The 27,830-nt window shown below is 41.4% G+C and overlaps 1 protein-coding gene across 1 annotated transcript in view; it reads right to left on the bottom strand.

Moving 5' to 3' along the window:
• Positions 1-27,830, bottom strand: part of dgkb (diacylglycerol kinase beta) — a 568,450-nt gene that overhangs the window by 393,010 nt on the left and 147,610 nt on the right. The window contains exons 8-10 of the mRNA XM_033045582.1: positions 18,665-18,782; positions 13,999-14,087; positions 13,782-13,898 (exon numbers count right to left, since the gene is read on the bottom strand). Of these exons, the coding sequence (XP_032901473.1) occupies positions 13,782-13,898; positions 13,999-14,087; positions 18,665-18,782 (324 nt within the window). The remainder of the gene's footprint in view (positions 1-13,781; positions 13,899-13,998; positions 14,088-18,664; positions 18,783-27,830) is intronic.

Below are 27,830 nucleotides of genomic sequence, written 5' to 3'. Positions count from 1 at the left end.
CCTCACAAGAGTCGAAAAGATAGGAAGAACAATCAACTCTTTCATTTGAAAGTGGTTAGGTGTTCCTCAGTGCCCGAGCAGCATAGGCCTGTACGGTCAGGGGGTACTCCAGCTGCCTCTCTCTAGTCTCACAGAGGTGTTCAAGTGCACTAAAGTCAAACTAGAGATGACCCTGGCAGAATCAAGGGACACTATCATCCGAGCTGCTGCTCCAACCCTGGCAACAGGAAAGAAGAGGATGGCTAAGAATGCGACCCAGCAGGCAAAATCTGCACTCCACCAAGACGACATGGTAGGGCAAATCCAACACGGAAGAAATGGCTTGGGGCTTGGCGGAAAGCGACCTTGCTGGAACACGGCATCATCACTGGAGCGCCGGAAGTTGGTCGCGACCGAAGTCCGCCGACAGGAGGAGTTGAGTAGGTGTGCCAAGGCTGTGTCGCAAGCTAAACAGGGCCAGTGGATGAGATGGGAGGGTGTGGAAAAGAGGAAGATCAGCTGGAAGAACATGTGGGAGATGGAGGCGAGTAGGTTTCCTCATTCGGGCAACCTATGATGTCCTTCCTAGCCGAAAAAATCTCAACCAATGGCTGGGCGAAGATCCATCATGACCCCTGTGTTCAACACCAGCCACACTTAGGCACATCCTCACTGGGTGTAAAGTAAGCCTCTCCCAAGGACAGTACACCTGGAGACATAATCAAGTGCTCAAATGCCTGGCAGCGACTCTGGAACGCAGGAGAACAGCCAACAATGCCCTGCCGCCCAGAACAACAAAACCAGTTAAGACAATTGCCTTTGTTTGGGGGGGAACAAAGGCAATGGAAAATTCCACCAAGCACCAGGTTTGGACAGCTGGAGGCAGCCCGGGATTGGCAGATGCTGGTGGATGTGGACCAACGGCTTACAATTCCATCAGAGATAGCCATCACCAACATGAGGCCTGACCTTGTGCTCTGGTCGAACTCTCAGCACATGGTGTATTTTGTGGAGCTCACAGTCCCTTGGGAGGATGCTGTGCAGGAAGCCTTCAAAAGAAAGAAACTGCGATATACAGAGCTTGCAGCGGGGGCAGAACAGCGGGGCTGGAGAGCTAAGATCTGCCCAGTTAAAGTTGGATGTCGAGGATTCGTGGCAACATCTACCTTAAGACTGATGAAGGACCTGGGGATCAGTGGACCAGCCCTACGGCAGGCCATCAAAGAAACATCACGGGTGGCAGAGCGGAGTAGCCGGTGGCTCTGCTGAAGAGGAAAGACTCCATTTGGTCTCCCAAATAACCGGCTAGGCAAATGCAGAGGGGGGTGGTTCTAGGACGCCAGAATGCACCGCTGAGCCTACTGGAGACGTTGTGGGTTCAATCAGCGAAACGTCGATGAAAGTAGGTGCCCACTTGATAACCCCAATGACGTGTCTGCCTAGCCTTTCTCAACATCGGAGGAGCATAGGTGAGTGCAGAAGGCTCCCATCATCATCGGGAGTAAATTGATATTTGGCACTTTGGACTTTTAACATCTAGTCCTGTGTATTTGTAAACATCTCTTTCGTTCACTGATATGCACTTTCTCTCTCTTTTCCATCTTCTGCACCTCAATATCCAAGTTCCATAATATTTGAAAGTTATCCTGACAATTCACATGTAATCTGGATAAAATTAAATGCTAAAGAAAATAGCCACCTTAAGCTTCAACCAAGTCTGCAGGTTACTAGGCAACATAATGCACAGCCAATGAGGTTGAACAAGTACATTCTCTTTGTTGAAGAAGCTTTAGAAACAAGTCTCTGAATCTCACGCCAGCAATCATCAGGCCCACCGGCCAAGAGAAACACTGTAATTTCTAATAATTATCACCTCTCTTCGGAGTTTTAAAATAATAATTACTGCCAACATTACCTCACATGAAAAATAAAATTCATAAGAGCTCTGTGGTCAGAAAACAGACTTTAATTGATTCTTAAATGCAGCCTGCTATCTTTCAATAACTAGGCTGAGAGGAGAGGAATTTTTAAAATACAAATGAAAAACAAAGTCTGAAATCAAGTGCCTGACCCCTGTCTGGAGAGAGATGTTTTAAGCAGAGAAGTTCGCTTACCACAGGTATCTTAGCAACAGGAAATTAAATCCCAAATAGGGTTAATTTACCAAGGAGTCAAAGGCCTCATTGTGGTGCAATTCAGTGGCACTGTAATTTCATACATTTGTCACACTAATTCCCAACCCCAGTGGTGAGGCTACTTGTATGCTAATTAATGCTCACCAGGCGATACAACATTAAATCAATGCACCTCAATGAGCCATTGAAATTCAATGATAAATAGCAGTTCTGTAACTTGGCAGCATGCAGACTTAGCAATAAAATTATCAAATTCTTACATTAAAGCAGAACTCTGATGGTCTTTGTGGGAAGTGTGCCTAGCTATTTGGGATATGGAAGAAATCAGATGCTAATTGCAGATTTATTAAACAGCAGGCTCTCAGTTTCATCCCTCAGTCCTGCAGTGCACTAAACTAACTCTGATTTTTTTATGAGTAATGAACCAGCCAGCCCGTTATTTCGTCTGGACCCCACTTCAATTTTCACCCGGTAACTGGAACAGTAAACAATGAGCACGAAAAGAACTCAAAACAGCTGCGTGCTCTTTTGAGCACCAGATGCTGTTTGGGAGAGATGATGGGCAGACATTATAAACCGATGACGTGAGCTCTGTGTCATTGCAACACAGAAATAAACATTGCACTGTAAATACCATGAGCCTGACTTGTTGGTGGTTGATTAGTTCCATATCTGCTCCGCCCCAAAGCTGGTATTAATAAATCCAGTCAATGTGAGATTCTAATGCAGGGTTTCAGCATAACATTTAGTACTCAGTAAAGAGACAATTAGCAGCAAACACCAAATGTGCTGATTTTGCCTGAGTGAACAAAGATTAAAAAACTAACTTGAGGCCAGATATTGAGACGTTTCTCAATAACAGCACTCATTTTCAAAGATGTGAATTTTAAACAAGATTTTCTTCATGATAACAAGGTTTTAAAATAATTATTTAGGGTGAGGTCATGCAGTGTTCTCAGCTGCTTCTCTTTGTCGCAAAAGTTGGATCATTGAGTCTGCTCGGTGCATCTGCTCCCTTGATCAGCAAAGAAGGTACAAGGGCTACTGTCTCAGCTTCTTTCCCAAGTGAGATCTCAGATTATTATTGTGACAGTGGACAGAGAACAGACGGTTTGACTTACTTCCTCTGATCAAGAATGGTGCTCGGGAATACAATAGAGAAGGGAAACTCTCTTAAAGCAGACTGGTTTTCTGGTTAAATTGCCATCATGCTTTGTCTTTTATGACCCCATAACTCCCACCACTGACAGGAAGCATATGAATGCAATATAAAATAGTCAATTTCTTTAACAAAACTGAACATGTTCATGTTCCTGCAAATTATTTTCATATTCTGCTGTTTTTGCAGTACTGTGAGCTTCACTGGTTTTCTGCCTGCATTATCTTGCTGATCACCTTGATGCAAACAAACAACACGATTGCTAGCATCTCGTCTGCAAAGTTAACAGTGCCAAAACTAAAATATTGTCAAGTAACAGTCTTTTCCAAGATTCCAAAATGTCTTCATCCCACCTTAATACAAAACAATGATAGTCAAGATATATTCAACATATGTGAATGCTGTAATCTGAAGTAGAGAGAAAAAAAAATTGGAGGAACACATGGGAGCAGCACCATCTGTTTTGGGTCGAGACCCTGCATCATGACTGAGAGTGGCGGGGAGATGGACGATATAAAGAGGTGAGGGGGGTGGGGGGGTGAGAGAGGAGCTGGCAGGCAAAAGGTGAGCCAGAGGAGGGGGTGGGAAATAATGGGCAGATGGAAAAGAGGTAGTTGGCGGACTGCAACTTCTTCTTGTGTTTGAGGCAGCAGAAGTCTGCAAGCAGGGTGATGCCATCCGGTTCGACATCCGTAGGTGCCCGCCCTAAAAAGGGCGCATGCTTCGGGTTGGCGCCAAGCTGCAGCACTGCTGCTGTCTCTGTTTGTTGTCGTTCGCCTGACTGAGGTCAGTTGACGGGGCTCACCACGGGGAGGTCAACATCTGGCGGGTGATAGGCGTTCAGAGAAAGAGAAACAAAAAAGGGAAAGATGGAGGAGGGAGAAGGATGTAATATTTGCATTGCACCTCCTCCAGTCTGATCTCTGTATTTGATGCTCATAATGTAGCCTCCTCTACATCGATAAGACCAAGCGCAGACCAGGCAACCATTTTGAGGAATACTTGCGCATTGCCCAATATTTCCACCCTGACCTTCTGATTGCACACCATTTCATCTCCCCTTCACATTTCCACATATACCTGCCAGTCCTTGGTCTTTTCCACTGCAAGAATGAGGTCAGATGCAGACTGGAAGAACAACATCTGATAGTTTGATGTGGTAGTCTACCACTAAGTGGTATGAACATTGATTTTTTCTTCCAATTTCAGGTAATCTACACTCCCTGTGTTCTTTTCTCTCTCCCCTTCTGAATTAGTCAGGTGCTCCCCTCCACCAACTTGGTTCCTTCTGCTCACCATCCCTCTCTTACCCGGTTCCACATATCACCTTTCTTACTTATCAGAATCCAGCATCTGCGGCCACATATTTTGCGCATCACCTCCCCACTTTCCTCCACTCACACATGTTACCACCTCCTCAATTTGTTCTCTCTCCTTATTTGTCTCTACTTCTTGCTAACCAATTGCTGTCTCCCAACTTCATCCCTTCCTGTCCCCAACTGGCTCCACCTGCCCATCATCCCCCTCCTCAACAAGTTCTAGTTATCGCCTGGAAATCTCTGCTTTCAGTCCTGATGCAAGATCTCAGCCCAAAACGTCAACTGTCCCTTTCCCACCCCAGATGCTACCTGACACGTTAAGTTCCACATGCAGTTTTTGATTTGCAATATATTGAGGATAACTTCACAGCATCTTCACTATGAAAGTATTTAAAGCTCTGCCATCTTGTTGAATTCAATCCAATTTAATTTTGAGTAATACATTCATGCTTGACATATCTATTTTAGGAGGCATTTACTTCCCAAAACTTAGGTTCAATGGTACACACGATTATGAGCTCTGGCTGATAGAACATGGCTTCAATCACAGATAAGGTAAACTCCCATGAGAAGAGGTGAATGGGGGACCTTGAAAGAAAACAAAGTTCAAGAAAACATTTCCACACAAAAGGTTTTGCGAATGTGGCATGTTTTGGCAGTTTTAATAAACCATAAATGTTTTAGTGTTTGAAAGGGAATTGTTTCACTCTTAAAATTAGGATATTAAAGAGATGAAAATGAGAAAATGGATTAAAAATGCTAAAGACAGGAATAATAAACAAGAATAATAATAGCAGATTAGTAAGTAAGTTGTGAAGAAGACAAAAGATGGCTACAAAGGGATTGAAATAGGTTAAGTAAGTGAGCAAAGGAAATATACTGTGGGGGAAAAGATTAAATTGTTTATTTTGGCAGAAATTGAAAAAAGAAAGTATTGAATTCACAAATGCAGGTACAGCAACAAAAATTGGAAAGCTTACAGAATGTTCACGTTTCTGTGGAAGAATTGAATAAAAAATGGCAAGATTATGTTTCTTTTATAGGGCATTGGTGAGATCACATCTGGAGAACCATGAACAGCAGAGGTCATCTTATTTAAGGAAAGGTGTTAAAGCATAAGAAGTAGTTCAGAAAAGGTTTATGGACTGGATTGAGCGATTATGATTTGAGGAAAGTTTAGACAGGATGGATGTGCATTCTTTGGAGGAGAGAATTGCAGGAGGGAATTGAAACGTAGAAGATTCTGATGGCTTGAAAGCCTGAAGATGTATGGACAGACTAGTTCATAGTAGTAGAAACCAAGTGTTAAATCTATGAGCAAGGGCTAAAATGGTTGCTATGTGCAAACATAAATGCCAAGTGAGGTTCAGGTAACAATCAGTTCAGCCACATGTTATTGCAGCCTGCAATATTCCTGCTCATAATTTGTATGCTATTATTGAATGTGTTCAGTGATTATATTTGTTATTGAACAGAAACCATGCATGGTGCCACAGTTGAAGAATGAAGGTAAATGTTTCTATGTAAAAATTTATAGAAAGCCAAATGTAATAAATGACAGAACTCAAATAGATAACCACAAAAATGTAAATCGGGAGCAATCTGGATGTAATACATATTTAAATCTATTCCACTTGTTTGGTGTCCCACTTACATGGGTGATGGATCTGCAAAGAAATGTGGGAAGTTTGACACAAGAACTAGATCATAATGTGAAAACATATTGGAATTATTACATTCCAACACTACCTCCAGATGTTTATGCCTTCACGGTAACATAAAGAGAGCAATGTGTGTGATTCTGGAGGTACACATTATGTGTGATCCACCATTTTATGTAATTCTCAGACTGCCCAAAATCCTAATGTTTATGGCTTGTGCAATGTTACCCTGACAACAGCGAAAGTCAATAACATAAAAATTAATGGGAGAAACTGCAGTATATTTACCCACGTTACAATACAGGTTCAGCTTCAAATATAGCCACTTGGGATGGCTAAGCATTGTTATATCGTCAGTAGGAAGATGAGTGATGAGATGGCTCAACTGATTGGGCTGGGAACGGAATTGACCCAATCATGCACGAAGATGGCAAAGGCTGCCATCCACATATGTATCATTTTCCTGTTTGACAATGATGATTACAAACATATTGATCCAAAGCCTTTGGTTTTGACAGTTCTCCTTGTAGCATTGAACATAGAAAAGTAGGTACAAGAACATACTCTTTGGCCCAATATATCTCTGCCAATTTAAACTTGTCTATATCCCACAATGCAAAACACAAGTTGCTGGAGGAACTCAGCGGGTCAGGCAACAAATGTGGATGGAAAGGACAGACAACATTTTGGGTCAGAACCCTTCTTCAGACTGATGGAGTGGGGATGGAGAAAGCTAGAAAAGGGAGGTGGGAGTGGAGCAAAGTCTGGAACATTTTATCCCCTCCTGTCCCCTTCCACCTATGTCCCCTCACTGTGCCTTTATATCTAATTCATCCTCTTATTTACATGTCTGAAATCCTTTTGTTTACATTTCACCACTAGCCTTTGTCACTATCTGGACCCATCAGTCAATCACTCCCTTCACCTCTATCCATCTATCACTTGCTAGGCTTTGCTCCACCCCTTTGCCTCTATTTTCCAGCTTCCAGTCATCTGTCTGACCCTGACCTAAAATATCATCTGTCCATTCTCTCCTCAGCTGCCGCCTGACTTGCCAAGTTCCTCCAGCACTTTTGATTTGCTCAAGATTCCAGCATCTAAAGTTTTTGTGCCTCTTTATCCCTCAATTCCTTGCTTGTTCATGTATCTGTCCAAATGCTTCTTGAACATTGTTATCATATCTGCAAGCTTGATGGAGTATCTTCCTAACGTTGAAGATGACAACTTCATCTCATCTCCAACAAGTTTAAATGCATTAATTTCTGGATCAAGATTATAAAGTGATCAGTAATTGAGATATTCTTGTAGAATCTGAACTGTTTCAATGAGCAAATTATTATTACCTGTCACTACTTGTGACTTATTCATCACTCTGGTGAGGAGGGAAAGAAAGCTAATAAAGCAGAACTGACTGAAATAGATCTGCCCTGCATTTTTGTAATTTGAACATATTTGGGGAATTGTCAGCTAGCTTCCAATATAATTGCTCCATGAAAAATTCTTGCAGAAAGGTCCGGCAAGTATTGGTATACTGTTATCCAGAACCAAAACTCCCATTATATTTGTAGGATCCGCCACTTCTTTATCAGTTGTTAAGTGAATTAAATTGGCTGGTCCATGGGATGGTGGGGTATTGGGAGAAAGTTGAGTGAACAGATATGTTTTGTATTTTCAGTTTAAGATCTTGACAAATACTGTTTTATCACCTGTAGACATATTCTGTGCTTCCACACAGTTCAAATAAAATGTATGTACATTCCATTAGAAGCAATTTCGACGATGTGTGAGTGCTGTAGAACTTTACGGTCTCTTGTTTGTATGACTGCCATATCCAAAAGATGTCTATATTCGATGTTTATGCACATTTTTACTCCCATTATTTTCTCATATTGATAATTAATGCAACAATGCATTATTAAAATAATGATAAACTAAACTAAAGCTTTTCTTCTAATGGGATTATTTGGGAAATAAATGATAATTTCACACAGTGGAACATTCTAATTGCTGACCATTCTAATTACTAGTTCACTCAACATTCACTCAATGAGAATGGAACATCTAGATCACCTTCAGGTGAACTATCTGACTTAAATACATTCAAGAACTAAAATAGAACCATTATATTCAGCTAAGACAAATAAGCCATAAAAATAAAGATTCAATAGGAAAATGAAGTGCTGGCATGGATGAGAAGGAAAACAAATATTGCTGAAAAGATTGGAAAAAGATTGAAAAGGTTTTAAAAAATATTCGCGTAATGATACCAGGACTGGAAAGCTTGAACTATAAGGAGAGACAGAATAGGCTGGGATTTTTTCACTGGAGCATAGTATGTTGAGGGGTGCCTATACTGAGGTTTATAAAATCATGAGGGGAACATATTTATTGGATTGGTACAGTCCAGAGGAACATAAAACTAGAGGGCATATATTTAAGGTGAAAGGGAAAATGTTTTTCACACAAAAGAAGATGGGTACATGGATGAGCTGCCAGACGAGATGGGCATGGCAGACAGAATTACAACATTTAAAACACATTTGGGGAAGTACATTGATGAAAATAAATTGAGGGATTTGGGCTAAATGCATGTAAATACAATTTGCACAGATAGACAATAACAATTGTCAACTTGGATGAGTTAGGCCTACTATCTGGTGACCCTCGGACTATCCTTGATCGGACTTTGCTGGCTTTACCTTGCACTAAACGTTATTCCCCTATCATTTATCTATACACTGTAAATGGCTCAAATGTAATCATGTATTGTCTTTCTGCTGACTGGTTAGCATGCAACAAAAGCTTTTCACTGTACCTCAGTACATGTGGCAATAAACTAAACTGAAGTGTCTGATTCCTTGCTGACTCTATCACTCTAAAATTACTCTGTGGCTGGCAAATGTTGTTGTGAATTAATCCAATAAATGATATTAAATATTTTCGTTTAAAGGAGATATCCAAAGTTGGGTTACTTTTCATGTGTACATTTGTTGACCATCTATCTTTCAAGATATAGAGAGAAATCTATGAGAGGCATGGATTGGATTAATGTTCTGGATCTTTTTCCTGCCAGCAGCAGTGTCAAACACCAGAGGGCATTTGTTTAAGGTAAGGGAAAGAAAGTTTTAAGGATATTTGTGAGGCAAGTTATCTTTCTAAAGAGTGTGGTGGGTGCCTGCAACTTGCTGCCAGGGAAGATGGTAGAAGCAAATATTAAGATACGTTTGAGGCATGAAAATACATTGAATAGAGGGATATGGACCAGTTACAGGCAGGTAGGATGTGTTTAAGCTGACATCATGCCTGGCACAAACTATATTCTATATTTTCAATTTTAAAACAACAGTGTTGAAGCATTGAACCATCTATGCAGCACAAAGAAAAATAATTATATACATTGAAACCTAATGTATATAATTATGCACAAATTATTTCTGCATCATCTCCACAGTGATAAAATCGTAAATCAAAGATTCATCACATAATTCAATCTCATGGCCATGATGTAGTTGTGTTGGTTTAAATGCTGCTTCATATTACATCACCCACATCTTGATACTTTTTTAATGATGCAAGATGCGGTGTGTGTGTGGGGGTGGGGGTTGATGATTCTGTAAATGAATTAGTTGGTAAATATACAAATTTTAACCAGCTGTGTGCAACCTTGTTTGGGAGAAGGGAACAAGGAAAACTAATATGAGCATGAGTAAATCCTCTCTCAAATTATGATGCCGAGTCATACAATTACATTTGGTTGATGTAAAAGCAGTGAAATTATTTTAAATGACTAGACTAGTGTATTCTCCACACCATAATTCAACCATTAATTTCTCAGTCTTGCAAAATGTATGTACAATTTACATATGATTTGTGTTTTTATGTGTAGCCTGTCTATGAGGCCATGATGATGCTGCAAACAAGATTTTCAATGAAATAAGAACAATTCACATTTTACTTATATCCTTTAATTTAGTCAAGGTATTTGCTATGGAAAATTAGTTGACATACGGTCTCATTAGGGAACAGGATAGTGAGCAGAAACTTGGCTAAAATGGCTTGAAAGTAAAAAGCATCTTAAAAGACGAAAGAAGTGCAGACAAGAAAGTGCGGGAGAATATTCATGAGTTTGATTGCCAGCAACTGATTGTCCAGCAATACTAGAACTGGTTGACTGAAGAGATCTCAGAGGGTTGTGAAACTGGACTGTGTTACAGAAAGAGGAAGATAGAATTCCACGGATTTGCAGGAAGAATGAGAATTTCAAAACTAGGCACTGGCATATGTGTCAGAGATGTCACTAGATGTATTGAGCAACTCCAGTGGTCACTCATGGTTCTGCTGAGTGTGCTGTTCTTCTGCAACTCAATGCATTAAGTTATTGACTACAGGTTATCCCCAGTTTACAAATGCCTGACTTATGTAAGGCCAGTACATACAAATAGACATATGGGAGACCTGTGGGATGGATTTGCCTGCTGCAGCAGGGCTCCAGGAGACTGTTCTTGACACTTGCTGGAATTTTGCCAAACTGAACCCAAGAAAAACACATTCCAGTTCCATTTTATGTATCCTATCCACAGGCCATGCAGACCAGCAGCAGCATCCTTTTTAAAACTGCGAATAACATTTCCCATCTGCAGTAATGTTTTCAATATATATATTCCTATCAACCGAGATGGACCAGGTCTAAATCTGTTAAAATCAATGCTATTATTTAAATTTGAAATTTAAAATGCTTCTTCAGTCTATCCATTCTTAGGGACAACCCGCCAATGCAGGCATCTTCTGCTGTGTGCAAACCCGGTCCGTGGCCACGTTTCCGACGTGAAAACTGTTTTGGGTTATCAACAATTCTCAGGAAGGGAACTCTGTGTAACCCAGGGAGGACTTGGGTTAAAGTCTGAGAGCAAATTGACTGCTTATTCTTGGATATTCTGTTGGATCTAATAGAACATTCAAAATTTAAAAAAAGATAAAAATGGAAGAAGTAGTTAGGTAGCAAGACAGAGTGAAACTGAAAATATACTTGGAATCAATGTTCATGAATTAGATTGTTATTTTAAATTTTAAAACATGTTGAAATATTACCAACATAACGCAGAGGAGATATTTAAGGGCCTGTCCCACTTTCCTGAGTTATTCACAAATTCTCCTGAGTTTTCAAACTTGCAGAATGTTCGTAACGAGTCCGTAGGAGGCCGTAGGAGTCCGTGGATATATCGTAGTGGCTCGTTACGCCAGCCGTAGGTACTCGGGGCATCAGGTAAGTTGGGAAGTTTTTACAGCATCATGTAAAATGTCCTCGAGTAAAAAAATAGCCCCGAGTACCTACGGCTGGCATAACGAGCCGCTACGATATATCCACAGACTCGTTACGAACATTTTCCGAGTTTGAAAATTGGGAGAATTCGTGAATAACTCAGGATAGTGGGACAGGCCCTTTAATATTTTGAATGGTTACGAGTAATAAATCTACGGCTTATTTTAGCAAACACAACATCATGACTCAGACCCTGACATATTTGTTGATATCTGAAGCATAACATTAAATTATAGTCATGGTTTCATTCTACAATTTTATCTCATTTCATTGTACAAGAATCTTATTAAACTGAACATTACACTGATAGTAGTTACGATTAGTTCTGGTTGAAATTAACATGGATAGCTACTGTAAATCATGTTCCACAATATTGGCACCAAATAGATTTCAATCGCTTGAAAATACACTCTCCAATATTGTAGCAAAATAATTAACACTGTTGAAGTAAGGTTATTTTCTACTAGTATTGCATGGTTTAATTTTAAATAACACTAGACCAAGGAGAGAGAGAGAGAGACAGAGAGAGACAGAGACAGAGACAGAGACAGAGACAGAGACAGAGACAGAGACAGAGACAGAGACAGAGACAGAGACAGAGACAGAGACAGAGACAGAGACAGAGACAGAGAGAGAGAATTAATTAAGTCTTTCTCCCTCTATTTATTCAGTTTAATTGCCTCAGATTAATAGCCTCAGAATTATTATTTTATGAATGAAGACGTGAAAAGCTGTTATTGAAAATAAAAAATAATAAAATAAAAAATGGGGAGAGAGAGAGAGATGGGGAGAGAGAGAAGGGGGAGAGACAGAGAGAGCGAAATGCAACCATGCGTCACACGTTCAGAATGTTCTGGAAATGAAGCGTGCGCGTCTCATGCACGAAAGCTGTCGGCAGCTCTATATAATTCAGGGGAGCAGCCTGCCGCGTCACACACACACTAACCACCCCCCTCCCTCTAACCACCCCCCCCCTCCCCCCCTCTAGCCACACCCCCCCTAACCACCCCCCTCATCGATCCCCCCTCCCCTCCACTCCCCCCTCCCCTCCCCCCCCCTCCCATCCTTCCCACTCCCCCCTCCACACACACACACACACACACACAGCGGGTCCGATCTAAGCTGTCAATGAATACATCGTTTATTTTTTAAGAACTGTCTTTGAAATTAAAAGTTAATGTTAAGAATTAGTGATGTTGTGACAAATAATTCAATTCAATGAAAACCGATGGAACTACAACCTGGCAGCTGGGGGGGGGGGGGGGGGCCCCCAGGCAGGCTGGGGGGGCAGGGTCGGGCAGGGCCAGTTGGGCCAGGTGCAAAGGCATTGTGAGGTCAGCGGGCGGGGCCGGGCAGGGTCACCAGGCAGGCTGGGGGGGGGCAGGGCCGGGGGAGGGGGGAGGGGGCAGCTGGGCCAGGTGCAAAGGCATTGTGAAAGGGAGGGAGTGAGGGGGAGAGATCTCCCACCCCTGTCCCATTGTGATTAGACATCTGTGAGATGGCGCTGTGACTCATGCAGAAGGTTGATTTTAGTGGGAACACGTGAAGGTTCCAATCTCCCTCACCTGTCCCATTGTGATGGCATATGTAAATGAGATCCATTGTGATTGGACATTGTGAGTTGGCAATTTGGCTCATGCAGCAGTTTGATTTTTTTTTTTTTTGATGTTTTGTGAACAATTTTATTCAAAATCTGGTGAAATAATTGACGAAATCTAGAGAAGAGTGGATTTCTGAACATATGTTAAATCCCTACCGAAATTGTAAAAATCTCTGCGTTTTTGCGTCTGGTTTTCGAGGAAACACGTTTAACATGCAAAATAACACACACACACACACACACACACACACACACACACACACACACACACACACACACACACACACACACACACACACACACACACACACACACACACACACACACAGTTTTAACAATATATAGATGCAAAGCCACTGCAGTCATCATTGCAGAATTACATCAGTTATGTGGTAGTAAATTTGCTTCTAAATCAAAATGTGAAGGAAATTAATTATACAACATTATATTATGTAACATTACAGTGTACAATGCTGCAATATGAGATTTTGCTGTGCATTCACATTCAAAATAGGGCAACCTAGAAAGGAAGTTTCTCTGCTGGGATGTCCTTTATATGTGCTGCTACCGATTAATATCTGTGAATTGCTAGAGTTGCAAATACTTACAGTGATTTGACACCATACACAATGAAGGCCTGTAAGACCCTGATAACACTTGATGGTTTTATGGCACTTGTCACATTTCTTTGGACAGTTTCCTTCCACCCAGAAGTGATGCATTACCTAAGGGAAGCAAATGTGTAATTTGTTTAGAAAATACACCAGGTCTATAATGTAAAGCCAATGCAATTCACTGTGTGAGATAAGTAAGAGGACAGCTTACAGTTGCATTCTTTTTTGACTTGACATATGTGTTGATGCAGGCGGGAAGAGCTCTGGACACACAGCGTTCATGAACTGTATACTTGCAGACTGCAGAATTATAAACATAGGTCAATAAAAATAACTTAACCTTACAGTTTTAAGGCAAAACCAACAAATACATTTGTTTTTATTCTTATTCCTGAAGAGAGAAAATAATAAGTGTGGGCTTTTTTTGACCCAGTTCACTTCAGCAAGAGACTATAACCTAAATGAGGTCATTATTTTTTTGTATATAAATGGTTGGAAAACAGCATGGTCATTTAACCCCCTGAGCCCATTCACCATTCAATTACATCCTGATTGATCTATATGTAAACTCCATTTGCTTGTCTTGGTCCCATTTCTCTTGAAAAGCTCTTGATGAGAAAATAAATCCATTGACCTTGGATTTAACGGAAATTACGTCTATTATCTTAACTCTACCATGGTTTGCAGACAGAAATGTGTTTTAGCTTCTGTTTTGAATGGATTGACTAATTTTAATAGCAAGTGTTTGGGTGACCTAGACTTGCTCATGAATAGAAAAATAACTGATGTAATTCTGCAAGGGTGACCTAGACTTGCTCATGAATAGACATTCCCATTTACATTCAAGTCCACTAGATATCATTCTATAAGCCTTATGATTATGTTGTACATGGATTTTCTGAATTTTGCACTCCACCATCTTAGTTTTTTATTTCAAATCATTAAAAAATACTCAGCTCTATTCCATTTTTTGGTCCAAGATGGATGACTTTATACTTATCTGGACTAAAATTCATCAACCACAGTTTTAACAGTTTGCAATATATCAATGTCACTTTCTAGGCTCAATGCTCCCATCTGCACGACTTACTGTGTCACCAATCTGTGTCAATGGAAACTTGAATTTATGGGTTACTATTGTTTTCTCCAAGCCATTAATAAATACCGAGAACAGTTGAGGCCCCAGACTTCAAATATATTCTTGGGGTTTGGTGATCACTACCCTTCTAACTCAATCGCAAAGCCATTTTGACTACTTTGTCGTCATTGCCTACAAACCAATCTCCTTACCAAGTTAATGGTTTGCCTTAAATTGCATTAATTTGTATTTCAGTTAAAATCTCTTAAGTGGAAGTTGGCAGATATTTTCTGAAGATCAATATAATCCATCAGTATTTTCTTGCTCCCATTTCAGTTACTTATACAAAAAGATCTGTGTTGGCTTTCCAGACATGACCTACCTTTCAGAAATCCATGACCTATCTTTCAGAAATCATTTTTTTCTACTGTGAACACCAGTCTTGATTGTAGATTCCAATATTTTCTACACAAAAGATGTTGGACTAACAGATCTATAATTTGCTATTTTACTTCTCTCTCTTTTCGTCCATAAATAAATAGCATTCAGCGTTTTGTAACTATGAAAACGGTCTCTGAATTGGTAGTTTCTTGGAATCTTAAGGCTCAAACATATACAACTTTCTTGTAAGAAAACAGGGATTTCTCACTGTTGGAACCATCATATTTGTCCAATATTCAATCTCTGCTTACATTAACTTCAGTGACTTTCAGTTCTTGATTTATTAGTTCCTCTGAAATGCCAGCTATGGTATCTATTTATCCCAGCATGAAGGATAGCAATTATTCAATATGTCTGCCATTTCCTTATTTTATTTGCAATGTCTCAACACCTGTTGACACTTTTCTGATGTTCACCAGAGTTAGCACAAAACCATTTAATTTTCTCTACATGTATAAAGTGTTTTTGACAAACATTATACAAACTTAGCAATTCACAGCGGCATAGACAAAAATGAACAAAAAGTTGCATCCTAAATCACCGAAGGAAACAAACGGATCAGAAATCTCAGGAACAGAAGTTTAAAAAAAAAAACATTTATTTCAAAGTGTAAATGAAAATCGTCCACAGCTCTGCCAGCTCGTCAACTTAAGAAGAGGATGTTTTGAAAGTGTTGAGGGGAGATAGATGGTACGAAGAGGTGAGATAGAGAGGCGAGGCAGGGTCTGGCAAGCAATGGGTGGAACCAGCTGTGGAGAGGGAATGATGGGCAAAATGAGCCAGGAGTGGAAATGAAAGGGATGGAAGGGGCACACGGTGAGGTGGGGGAGGGGAACAAAACTGGATAACAGGGGGCTGGGAGCAGGTTAGAAAAAGGAAGGTGAGAAAACCTGGGTGAATGAGGAGAGAAAAATTAGGAAACAAACACAATATCAGGATATCTCAAATTGCAAAATTCCATGCTTGTTCCCTTGGGCTGTGGACTAAGCTGCAATATAAGGTCTTATTCTACTAGTTTATATTTTGTCTCACCCTAGCAGTGGGGAAGGCAGAGGACAGACAGGTTGGTGTGGGAATGTGAAGGGGGAGTTGAAAAGGTATGGAACTGGAAGTTCAAGATGGCCATGATTGCCAGCGAGTAGGTGTTCCACAACACAATTAACTAGACTACACTTGATCTCACTGACATAGAGGAGGTTACATCAAAAGAACCAAATACAGTAGACAATGTTGAAGGAGGTGCAAGTGAATTGTTGTTTCACCTGGAAAGGTTATTTGGGTCCTCGGATGATGGTGAGGGAGGAGGTGTGGGGTTAAGTGTTGCATTTCCAATTGCTGCAGTAGTAAGTGCACAGAGCCTGGGAATCATGTACAGATTGATCCCTGTGGAAAACAATGAAATGGAGAGGAGATGTACCTGGTGGTGGCATAGTGTTACAGCTGACAGAAACAATGAAATGTGACATGCCGGATGCACAGGTCGGAGGGGTGAGAGGTGAGGACTATTGGAACTGTTCAAACTGGGAAATGGATGGTGTGACAGTAGAAGTCTGGGAAATGAAGGAAATGGAAGTAGAATGGATGTGTATTTGCACAATGTTATTAAATTATTAATTATGGAGGAAAAAGGTAAGTTCCCAGTTTAAATTTCTTAAATAGAAGACCAGATTTTGAGGTCAACAATAAAGTTATCTCTGACAGTAACCTGCACTTTTCTGACTCCTACCTCAATCTGGTATCAATCAAAGGGACGCAATATCAAAGCATGATGTTCAGAAGCTGTGATGACTTGAAGCTTTCTGACAATTCTGGCATTCTCTGTGACATAGATGTTTAGAACATGTGATAGCTCCTTCTGACAACATCTTGATAAAACACTCTCTCCAGTACCCTTGGAAATCTCTCTACAGATCAGGCCTCCTGTTGAGGATCCTTTTCTTTCATATCCATGTGGCAACTAGTTCTGCACAATGAGCACTCTGCCCTCTCTTCCTGTCAGATGATAGCTCAAATAGCAAGGCCATCAGGATACCTATGTGCTCGTTGCCACAAAGTGCAGAATTTTTCTGCAATTAAATGGTGCTTCTATCAAATTTATATTTTCAGCCATCGACAAACTATATCAGCACCTCAGTTTCCATCCAAAGGGACGTAATTAACAACCCTTTTAAATTATGCTTGAGAATGTGACCAAGTGTGTTGACGATTGTGTGGCAGAAAGTGAGAGAGAGTATGTTTGTGTCTGCATGTGCGTGTGCGTGTATGTATGTGTGCATGTGTGTGTGAGTAAATGCTTTTTGTTCACATAGTACATTTGAGTAAGCATCATTTCAGTGTTGTGAGAAAAATTACATCATGAATTGGTTTCTTTACATTCTTCTTTGAATGTGCATAACGCATGCACAACTGGTGTTCGTGTTCGTGTTCCAATCCGTAGATATTTCACTGCCTGAATGAATGAATGAATGACTGAATGAATGAATGAATGAATGAATGAATGAATGAATGAATGAAAACTTTATTGTCATTCAGATATACACCTAGACACAGTGCACCTTGAACGAAATTTCGTTGCATTTGACTCTCCAATCAGGTAAATAGTAAAAGTAAAAGTGCTAGGTGCGTCCATAAAAATGCCTCATGTGCATGGTTCTGTAAAATAAATATATATAAAAAGTTTTTTTTTTTAAAGTGTCGATATTTTAAAAGTTCTAGCCTCGGTTTTGTTGATTGTTCAGTAATCTTATGGCCTGGGGGATGAAGCTGTTGCAGAACCTGGTTATCCCGCTCTTCATGCTGCGGTACCTCCTCCCAGAGTTAAGCAGTATAAACAGTCCGAATTGTGGGTGTGTGGGGGCTCTGGTAATGCCCTTAGCTCTAATCAGACAGCGCTTGTACCCCATGTCCATGATTGAAGGAAGAGAAGTCCCAATGATTTTTTCCGCTGTCCTCACCACTCTCTGAAGGCACTTCCAGTCCGCAGCTGTACAGCTGCCGCACCACGTAGAGATGCAGCTGGTCATGACCGACTCAATTGTGCTTCTGTAGAAGGTGGCGAGGATGGGAGAGTGGAGGTGTAAACTTCTCAACCTGCGGAGGAAGCGCCTAAACAAACAGGAAAAAGGAGCCCAGTTTTGCCCAGTTATTTCTTAATATCACCACCAGCAAAAGCTCATCAGATAGAAGTAAACAAAGTAGCTTAGAATACTATTTTGTTTAATCGCTAATGTAAAAGAAGAATGTATTTTCTACATAATGTAATGTGCATTTGTGGATAATGCAGCTCAGTGAAGATTTTGAGGGAACTTTGCCTGAATTGAGCCTGACAGTCAATTCTCCACATCATCTCAATACTCACAGGAACAGCAGAGGCCTTGCTTGCCAAGACCAATCAGCATGTTCAAGCAGAGATTGCAGTAGGCAGGTTTGTTGAAGTGTTTCAGCTTCCACACATGTTGCCCATCATCTTTCACATTCTGCCAAGGAAAATAAATTAGCAATCAAGGTTATAGTGTCATCAACAAAATAAAGACATATCATTTAATTTAGCAGGTTAACAATTCTCACAGATTCTTTGAAAAAAAATTGTTGTAGTCCATGTTTAGTTACAGGGCAGATGAAATCTATTTAAAAATTATGCACAGCAAGATTCCACAATTAGCACATAAATGACCAGTTCATCTGTTTTCCTTATATCTGTTGACGAACAAGTCCTGTCTAGGACACCACAGGAGCCCATTCTTCTTTTTGAACATTGCCATTGAATATTTCATTACCATCTGAACTGGTGAATAGGATCTTAGTTTTAATATATTATTCTAAAGGACAGCATGGCTAATAATGCAATAATCCTAGCCCTGTCAAATTAAGTTAAATGTTTCAAGTCTACACTACCTCCAAAGTAAATGGGCTGTAAATCACCTAGTGAGTCTCTATTGATAGAACTTTGAAATAATAAAAGGATGATCACTTTGATATGTTTGTAACACAGGTCCCCAAATAGACAATGGGAATTAGAAGAACAGACATGTAGGGAGGTAGCAGATGGGTGCAAGAATAGTAATGGGCCTGTCCCACTCATGCGACTTTTTAGGTGACTACAGGAGACTGTGTGGTCACCACATGTTTGCGGGTGGTTGCCGGGGTGTTGCCTTCATGGTCGTAAGTAATTCACGCATTCTCGGAACTAGTCGCGGCTTCATTCTGGTCGCCGCTAATTTTTCAACATGCAGATGGAGAGTAGCGAGAATTCTCGTGACATAGGTGCAGTGGTAGTGGGTCGCCAGGAGGTCATAGATTGTCATAGGTTCATGTAGGTTGCCGCCGGTGCTGACCGGTGAATTTCATTGGCTCATTGGGAAAAAAAAACATAAACAGTGGATCTCAGAACCAAGGATAACCGACCGGTAATGTTAATGTCTGTCGATCTTCACAGCCGTGTATCTCTGGTTTCTTAAAAGTTGTCTCCACGCCTTCTCCCAACCCCGTCATCCCCTTCTCCCCCCCCCCTCTTTTAAAGGACTTAACGGACCCTTCCCGTACACTGTGCTTTCACCGTCTTAATTACAGCGCCAACCTTCCTGTTCATCGCGGTGTGTGTCTGTATCACATTAGCTTTGCACCGTGTGAATTTCACTCAGACAGTGCTCCCCCCGCTTGCCCTGTCCCCTGCCTGCATAATTGGCTGGTGAAGGAAATGATGTGTGTATGTGTTCAACTCTGATAGTCACCGTGCCAGTCGCCGGTTTTTCAGCGACCTGCTACGACTTGACAGTCGCCGGCAGTCGCCTGAAAAATCACCTAAGTGGGACAGGCCCAAAAGGTTATAATATTAGGTGATTTTAACTTCCCTGGTATTGAATGGGACTTCCATGGTGCTCGGAGATTAGACGGGGAGGCAGTGGAAAAATAGATCATGAATGAGGCAGACAGGAGAGCAAAAAGGCAGGTCTTAAAATCATGTGATAGGTCAAGAATTAGGCCATTCAGCACATCAAGTCTACTCTGCCATTCAATCATGGCTGATCTATCTCTCCCTCCTAACCCATTCTCCTGCCTTCTCTCCATAATCTTTGACACCCTTAAATCTGCCTCCTTTCAGCATCTACCTGCCTCGACCTCTCACCTCCATCCTTGCCCTCACCTGCCTGGCTCTGTTTGTAAATCGTCCTTCACCATGCCCCTTCACCGCACCAATTACCTCTCACTTCTGTCTCACCATTTCCCCAGTCCTTTTCACACTTGCTATCTTCTCTCTCCACATTCAGTCCTGATGTAGGGTTTCGACACAAAACGTCGAACATGCATTTCCATCCATAGAAACATAGAAACATAGAAATTAGGTGCAGGAGTAGGCCATTCGGCCCTTTGAGCCTGCACCGCCATTCAATATAATCATGGCTGATCATCCAACTCAGTATCCCGTACCTGCCTTCTCTCCATACCCTCTGATCCCCTTAGCCACAAGGGCCACATCTAACTCCCTCTTAAATATAGCCAATGAACTGGCCTCGACTACCTTCTGTGGCAGAGAGTTCCAGAGATTCACCACTCTCTGTGTGAAAAAAGTTCTTCTCATCTCGGTTTTAAAGGATTTCCCCCTTATCCTTAAGCTGTGACCCCTTGTCCTGGACTTCCCCAACATCGGGAGCAATCTTCCTGCATCTAGCCTGTCCAACCCCTTAAGAATTTTATAAGTTTCTATAAGATCCCCTCTCAATCTCCTAAATTCTAAAGAGTATAAACCAAGTCTATCCAGTCTTTCTTCTTAAGACAGTCCTGACATCCCAGGAATCAGTCTGGTGAACCTTCTCTGTACTCCCTCTATGGCAATAATGTCCTTCCTCAGATTTGGAGACCAAAACTGTACGCAATACTCCAGGTGTGGTCTCACCAAGACCCTGTACAACTGCAGTAGAACCTCCCTGCTCCTATACTCAAATCCTTTTGCTATGAAAGCTAACATACCATTCGCTTTCTTCACTGCCTGCTGCACCTGCATGCCTACTTTCAATGACAGGTGTACCATGACACCCAGGTCTCGCTGCATCTCCCCTTTTCCTAGTCGGCCACCATTTAGATAATAGTCTGCTTTCCTGTTTTTGCCACCAAAATGGATAACCTCACATTTATCCACATTATACTGCATCTGCCAAACATTTGCCCACTCACCCAGCCTATCCAAGTCACCTTGCAGCCTCCTAGCATCCTCCTCACAGCTAACACTGCCCCCCAGCTTAGTGTCATCCGCAAACTTGGAGATATTGCCTTCAATTCCCTCATCCAAATCATTAATATATATTGTAAATAGCTGGGGTCCCAGCACTGAGCCTTGTGGTACCCCACTAGTCACTGCCTGCCATTGTGAAAAGGACCCGTTTACTCCTACTCTTTGCTTCCTGTTTGCCAGCCAGTTCTCTATCCACATCAATACTGAACCCCCAATGCCGTGTGCTTTAAGTTTGTATACTAATCTCTTATGTGGGACCTTGTCGAAAGCCTTCTGGAAGTCCAGATACACCACATCCACTGGTTCTCCCCTATCCACGCTACTAGTTACATCCTCGAAAAATTCTATAAGATTCGTCAGACATGATTTACCTTTTGTAAATCCATGCTGAATTTGTCCAATGATTTAACCACTTTCCAAATGTGCTGCTATCCCATCTTTAATAACTGACTCTAGCAGTTTCCCCACTACCGATGTTAGACTAACTGGTCCGTAATTCCCATAGATTCTGCTCAACCCACTGAATTCCTCCAGCAGATTGTTTGTTGATTTAGAGATTAAATCTGTGTGGCTGAATTCCAATTCATTTGATTACATCATCATTTTGACATTTGCCAAAATGATAAATGTGTTCCACCAGGAATAAGATAGCCATAATAAGATATTATATCAGAATGCATAAAATCAAAACATTTCATAAACCATACCAATCATTGTTCATTGCTGTAACATTTGCCAACTATAATATTGAACAGAAATTATAGTCATTTTGTTCTGTACTAAGGTACAACAGGTAATTGTAACTAAATGTGAATTTACTAATAATACGAACTAAACTGAAATAATCTAACCTGGAGTGACTATTGTTTGTATCCTTGGAAAGCATCGCTATCTGATTTTTCCAGCTTCCACTTGACATCATTCCACTGCTGTATAACATCTAGCAAGTTTGGAAGCCACAGTCATGAACCTATCCCTTCAATCAGGCTTTTTCTATAATTTAGAAAAGTACTGATGGTTATAGCCCATGCTGGGTCTTTAAGCAGTTTCAATCATCTGTTTGTCTCTCATTAAAGTATGATTACCTCCGTGCTGAGAAACTGGCTCCAATGCCTAAAATAGACAGTTGGCTAAATGAGGATTCCCCTCTAACCCTAAGCATATTGGCTGCCTTTCTATTTAACTTTAATTACAAAGTAGGAAATGCACTTTATAGTGAGGCACCTGGTACACACAATTGCAATGGCATAAGATATTTTAATTTTAAATGCTAAATAGTTTTCAGCCTTTGTTTAGTGAAAACCACTGTTTTCCTTGTGAGGACAAAATCATAATACTGCTGATGGTAATAAATTGTAACAAAACAAGAAAGAATATAATAAGTATTCAGTAGATTAGCCAGCAACGGTGAAGAGAGAAGTAGAGACAATGTTTCATATGTTCATAAATCATAGGAGCAGAATTAGGCTATTTGGTCCATCTTTCAGTCATGATTGATTTATCTTTCCCTCTCAACCCCATTATCTTGCCTTCTCCCCGTAACCTTTGACACCCTTTCTAATCAAAAACCTGTTAATCTCCACTTTAAAAATATCCATTGATTTGGACCCCACAGCAATCGGAGGCAATGAATTCCAATGAATCACCACCCTATAGCTAAATAAACTTCTTTCTGAAGGTATGTCATTTTATTCATAGGCTGTAGCCTCTGGTCCTGGACTCTCCCACTAGTGCAGACATCCTCGCCACATCCTCTCTATCCAGGCCTTTCACTATTCGGTAAGTTTTAATGAGATCTCATAGATCCCCTCATCCTTCTAAACTTAATCTGAAGACCATCAGAAGTTTGTGCACATGAACTTGGTTCTGATTTTTTTTAAACTGTCTGCATTTGTCTTGAAAACTTGAAAAACTTCAAACTCTTTCTCTATTGCCTTACTAGCAGAGTGCTCCCAAGATTTTCTTAAAGATAATCTGAAAATAATGACCCACCATGAATAAGGATGATAATTTAATACCACCTTAGGGAGATGCTTTGTTATTCAGCTGATGCTGAACCCTGGCTGCTCAAGCGAATGTTAAAGGTACCAATCTAAACCGAAAGAGACATCAACCAATGTTTTAGCCAAGTACATGGAACATAGAAAAGTACAGCACAGGAGGAACATGCCCTTTGACCTACAATGTCAGTGAAGTGTCATCCATACCACCCTGCTGCAGGAATTCACTTGGCTGTCCTGATGGCTGTCTGCATGCCTCCCTGGCTGATGCTAAGCTTCCACTTGATGAACAATACTTTTTCACAAATAGCTTTGAAAGTACCCTGAGACCTTTTTTAAGGGGACTTCAATCAGACCAACCTCAAGAGTGTGCTGCCAAAATATTATCAACATGTCTTTTGTCCAACTAGAGGCCCAAACATCCTCAACCACTGCAACACAGCATCAAAAACACACAGTGTTCCATGCCTAGAATGTACTTTTGTAAATCCAAACACTAACTGTGTTTCCAGTCCCTGTTTATAAGCAGAAACTAAAGTAAGAGGATCTGGTATAGAAAGTCATAAAGTGCTAATCCTAGGAAACAAATGAGATCCTTCACCACTGCTTTGAGTGGGTGAACTGGTCTGGATTCAAGGAATCTGCAGCTAACCTAGATGAATATGCTGTCACAGACTTCTTCAGCAAGTGTGTAGATGACCGTGGACCAAAGAAGACAATTCGTATATTACCAAACAGAAAGCCGTCGATGAACCTCAAGGTCCTTTCCCAGATGAAAAACAAGTGAAACAAACCCAAGCGGTACAAGAAATCTACCCAAGAGCTTCCAAGATTAAATTCCAAGGCAATGATTGGAAACCCGTAGACTGTGGCAAGGCTTGCGCACTATAAAGTAGCAATGTTACAACATTTTGAGATTTAAAAAATCAAGTCTGCAATCTATCCCATCAGATAAAGCATATAAATAAGTTTAATTTGACACCTAATTCACTTTCATATCTTCAATATTTAAAAAGTTATGGCCATTTTCATACTCGGAAATTAGCATCTTGTTCCCTATTGCTTTTCCATTGACTTAACTCAAAAGCTGTGATCAAGGACAGTCAAAAGCCCATAACTTTCTTAAAAATTATGAGAACTGAATGACATTTTCAGTTATTATAGATTGAAATTCTGAAACAAATATGAAACCATCTTACTTGGATGACCTGAAATTAAAGCATATAATTAGTTAGTTAGCTTATTGTAGCTAATTACAACATTAAATTACTAGATCTAAACATCTATCCATTTCTTAACAAAAGATTAACATTTTTAAATGGCCTAAGTGTCCAAATAACATTACACAAGAATTGACAATATAACATGATTTTTTAATCTCATTGTCATGAATTTATAGGCCAAATGGAAGGAAGTTAGTTTAATTCACATAAATTAATGGCCATTTTAATCATCTTGGGAGTGGGATTTTGTGGAACGCGATCAATTGGAAGGTTGCATTTGCGGTGAATTTAAACCCCATATCAGCAGGAAAAACACTGCCGGTTCGATGGGGCCTAAATCACCTATTCGCAACGTGAAATTATGATTAAAGGCATCCTAAGAAGCTCGTTTATATGTAAAAATTAACGGCTTACCTTGCTTTGTCCCGTACATGAGATCCGTCCCATTGTCGGCGTTGATGGCTTTAGAAGACGATTTTTATTTTACTCCTGCTATTAAATTATCCAGCGATGTTTTTCAAAAACTTGATAAAATGCAAGTCAGATCGATTTTTCTTCAGCAGCTAAACAGCCTGACAAAGATCGACTTCAAAAGGCTGTAGAAAATGGCATTTTAAACCCACCCCCCTCTCAAAGGGGCCAAACTTGCGCACACGGCCAGTGGCAGAACTGCAGCGCCGCTGAAGGTAAGTTTTGTAACATAACTATATAAAGGGCTACAGAGCCAAGGAGGGCAGTATCACTGGCAACAATGGAGCCACACCGATTAACAATGCATAAAACACCACTTTGAACAGTAGACGGTGGAGGAATGTCTCCTGCCCTGCTTGTCTCAGGCGTCTGTACCAACGATTACCATGGCAGAAGTAAGATCGACCTTTCTGAGAGTGAATCCGTGTAAAGCAACTGGCCCAGATGGAGTCCTTGGATACGTCCTCCAGACTGGTGTGAATCTGGCAGAAGTATTTACAGACAACGCTAACCTCACTACCCCATTTCAGGGGCCGCAAAACATTTTTGAAAGTGGAGGGGCTGATCACCGGCCTCGGGGGTACCGGCCACGGGGGGCAGAGCGACCGAGCGGGGGGAGGGTGTGGGATTGTGGCACAATTATTATTTTTTGGTGTTGCTCGACCTCTAAATACTGGGGGATAATACAGGCCATCCCCCAACTCAAAAAGTGGGGGGCGGGGGTATATCCCCCATTCCCCTCACCCCTCCACTCTCCCTCTCTCCCCCCCTCTCAGGGCCCGCCCTCCCTCCCTTCCGCTCGGCGGCTAATCACAGCGCTTCATTCACTGCCCCATATCTCGATGGTGAACAGCGCTATGAATGGCCGTTGAGTGGAGGGGAGGGAGGATTTTGGGGGGCAGTCGGTTTCCGCCACGGCTGGTCATGGTTTTGCCGCGCTAACTGTGCGTTCATTCTGAGATACTGGATGTCGGAGGTCCTCAGAAGAAGAGAAAAATACGCCTGCGGGCTGGATAATTTTGGGTTATGAAGCATGTCTTGCCAAAAAGGTGGAGGGGCTGCAGCCCCCTCAGACCCCCGGGTTCCGCGGCCCATGCATACTAATGTCCCCACCTGCTTCAAGAAATCCACAACCATCCCGGTGCCAAAGAAAAGTAAAGTTCAAGAAATCCACAACCATCCCCGTGCCTTAATGACTACCATCCTGTCTTCTGACATCCACCATCATGGAGTGTTTTGAGATACTGGTGATGGCACAGAATAACTCCAGCCTTCCAGCCAGCCTTGAGCCACTGAAGTTTGCTTACCATTGCAACAGGTCCACAGCAGACACCATCTTCTTGGTCCTGAATACATTTCTGGAACACCTAGACAACAAGGACTCCTTCATTCTACTCTAATTATTGAGTATAGTTGCACCTTCAATACCATAATCTTCTCCAAACTCATCTCTAACCCCTTGGACCTAGGAGTCAGTTCCCCCCTCTGCCACTGGATCATCAACTTTCTGACCCACAGATCACAATCAATTGCAGGTGACAACTCCTCCACAATAATTCCCAACAGCGGTGTCCCACACGGATGCATTCTCAGTCCCCTATGATACTCCCTATACATTCACGACTGCATGACCAAATTCGGTTCTATCTCCATCTATACGTTTGCAGGTGTCACCACTGTCGTGAGCCGCATCACAAACAATGACAAGTCGGAGCAAAGGTAGGAAATAGAGAACTTAGTAAAATGGTGTCAGGACAATAACCTCTCCCTCAATGTCAGCAAGATGAAGATTGACTTCAGGAAGCATGGTGGAGACATGCCACAATCAGCATCAATGGTGCTAAAGTGACAATGCCTCAAGTTATTTGGCATTAATATTACCAACAATATGCTGTGGATCAACCACATTGATGCAACTGCAGAGATGGCATATCAACACCTCCACTTCCTAAGGAGTTTGACAAAATTCAGCATGTCTCCAATGGTTCTTACAAACTTCTACACTTACAGCATAGAAAGCATACTGTCGAGTTACACCATGGCTTAAGTTGGAACAGTTCTGCCCAAGACTGCATGAACTTGGAGAGAGATATGGACATAGCCCAGTGTCTCAAACAGACCAGTCTTCTCACCATTGACTCCATCTACACTTTGTGCTGCCTTGGAAAAGCACACAACATAATCAAAGTGTAGGAAGGAACTGCAGATGCTGGATTACACTGAAGATGGACATAAAATGCTGAAGTAACTCAGCGGAACAGGCAGCATCTCTGGATAGAAGGAATGGGGTACCTTTCGGCTCGAGCCCCCTCATTCTGAAGATGGGTCTCGGCCCGAAACGTCACCCATTCCTTCTATCCAGAGGTGCTGCCTGTTCCGCTGAGTTACTCCAGCATTTTGTATCTATCCTCAGCATAATCAAAGGCATGTTCCACCCTGCTCAACCGAACATGATGCGAAGATAAACGAATCTCAAATGCCCACACAAGGTCCGTATCGCTCCACTCCCTGCATATCAATGTGCCCATCAAGAAACCTCTTAAGTGCCACGATAGTATCTGCTTCCACCACTATCCCAGGCACTCGCCACCTTCTGTACAA

This window comes from Amblyraja radiata, chromosome 2, assembly GCF_010909765.2.
Source record: "Amblyraja radiata isolate CabotCenter1 chromosome 2, sAmbRad1.1.pri, whole genome shotgun sequence".
Taxonomy (NCBI): domain Eukaryota; kingdom Metazoa; phylum Chordata; class Chondrichthyes; order Rajiformes; family Rajidae; genus Amblyraja; species Amblyraja radiata.
This window is presented reverse-complemented; position numbering and strand designations above follow the sequence as displayed.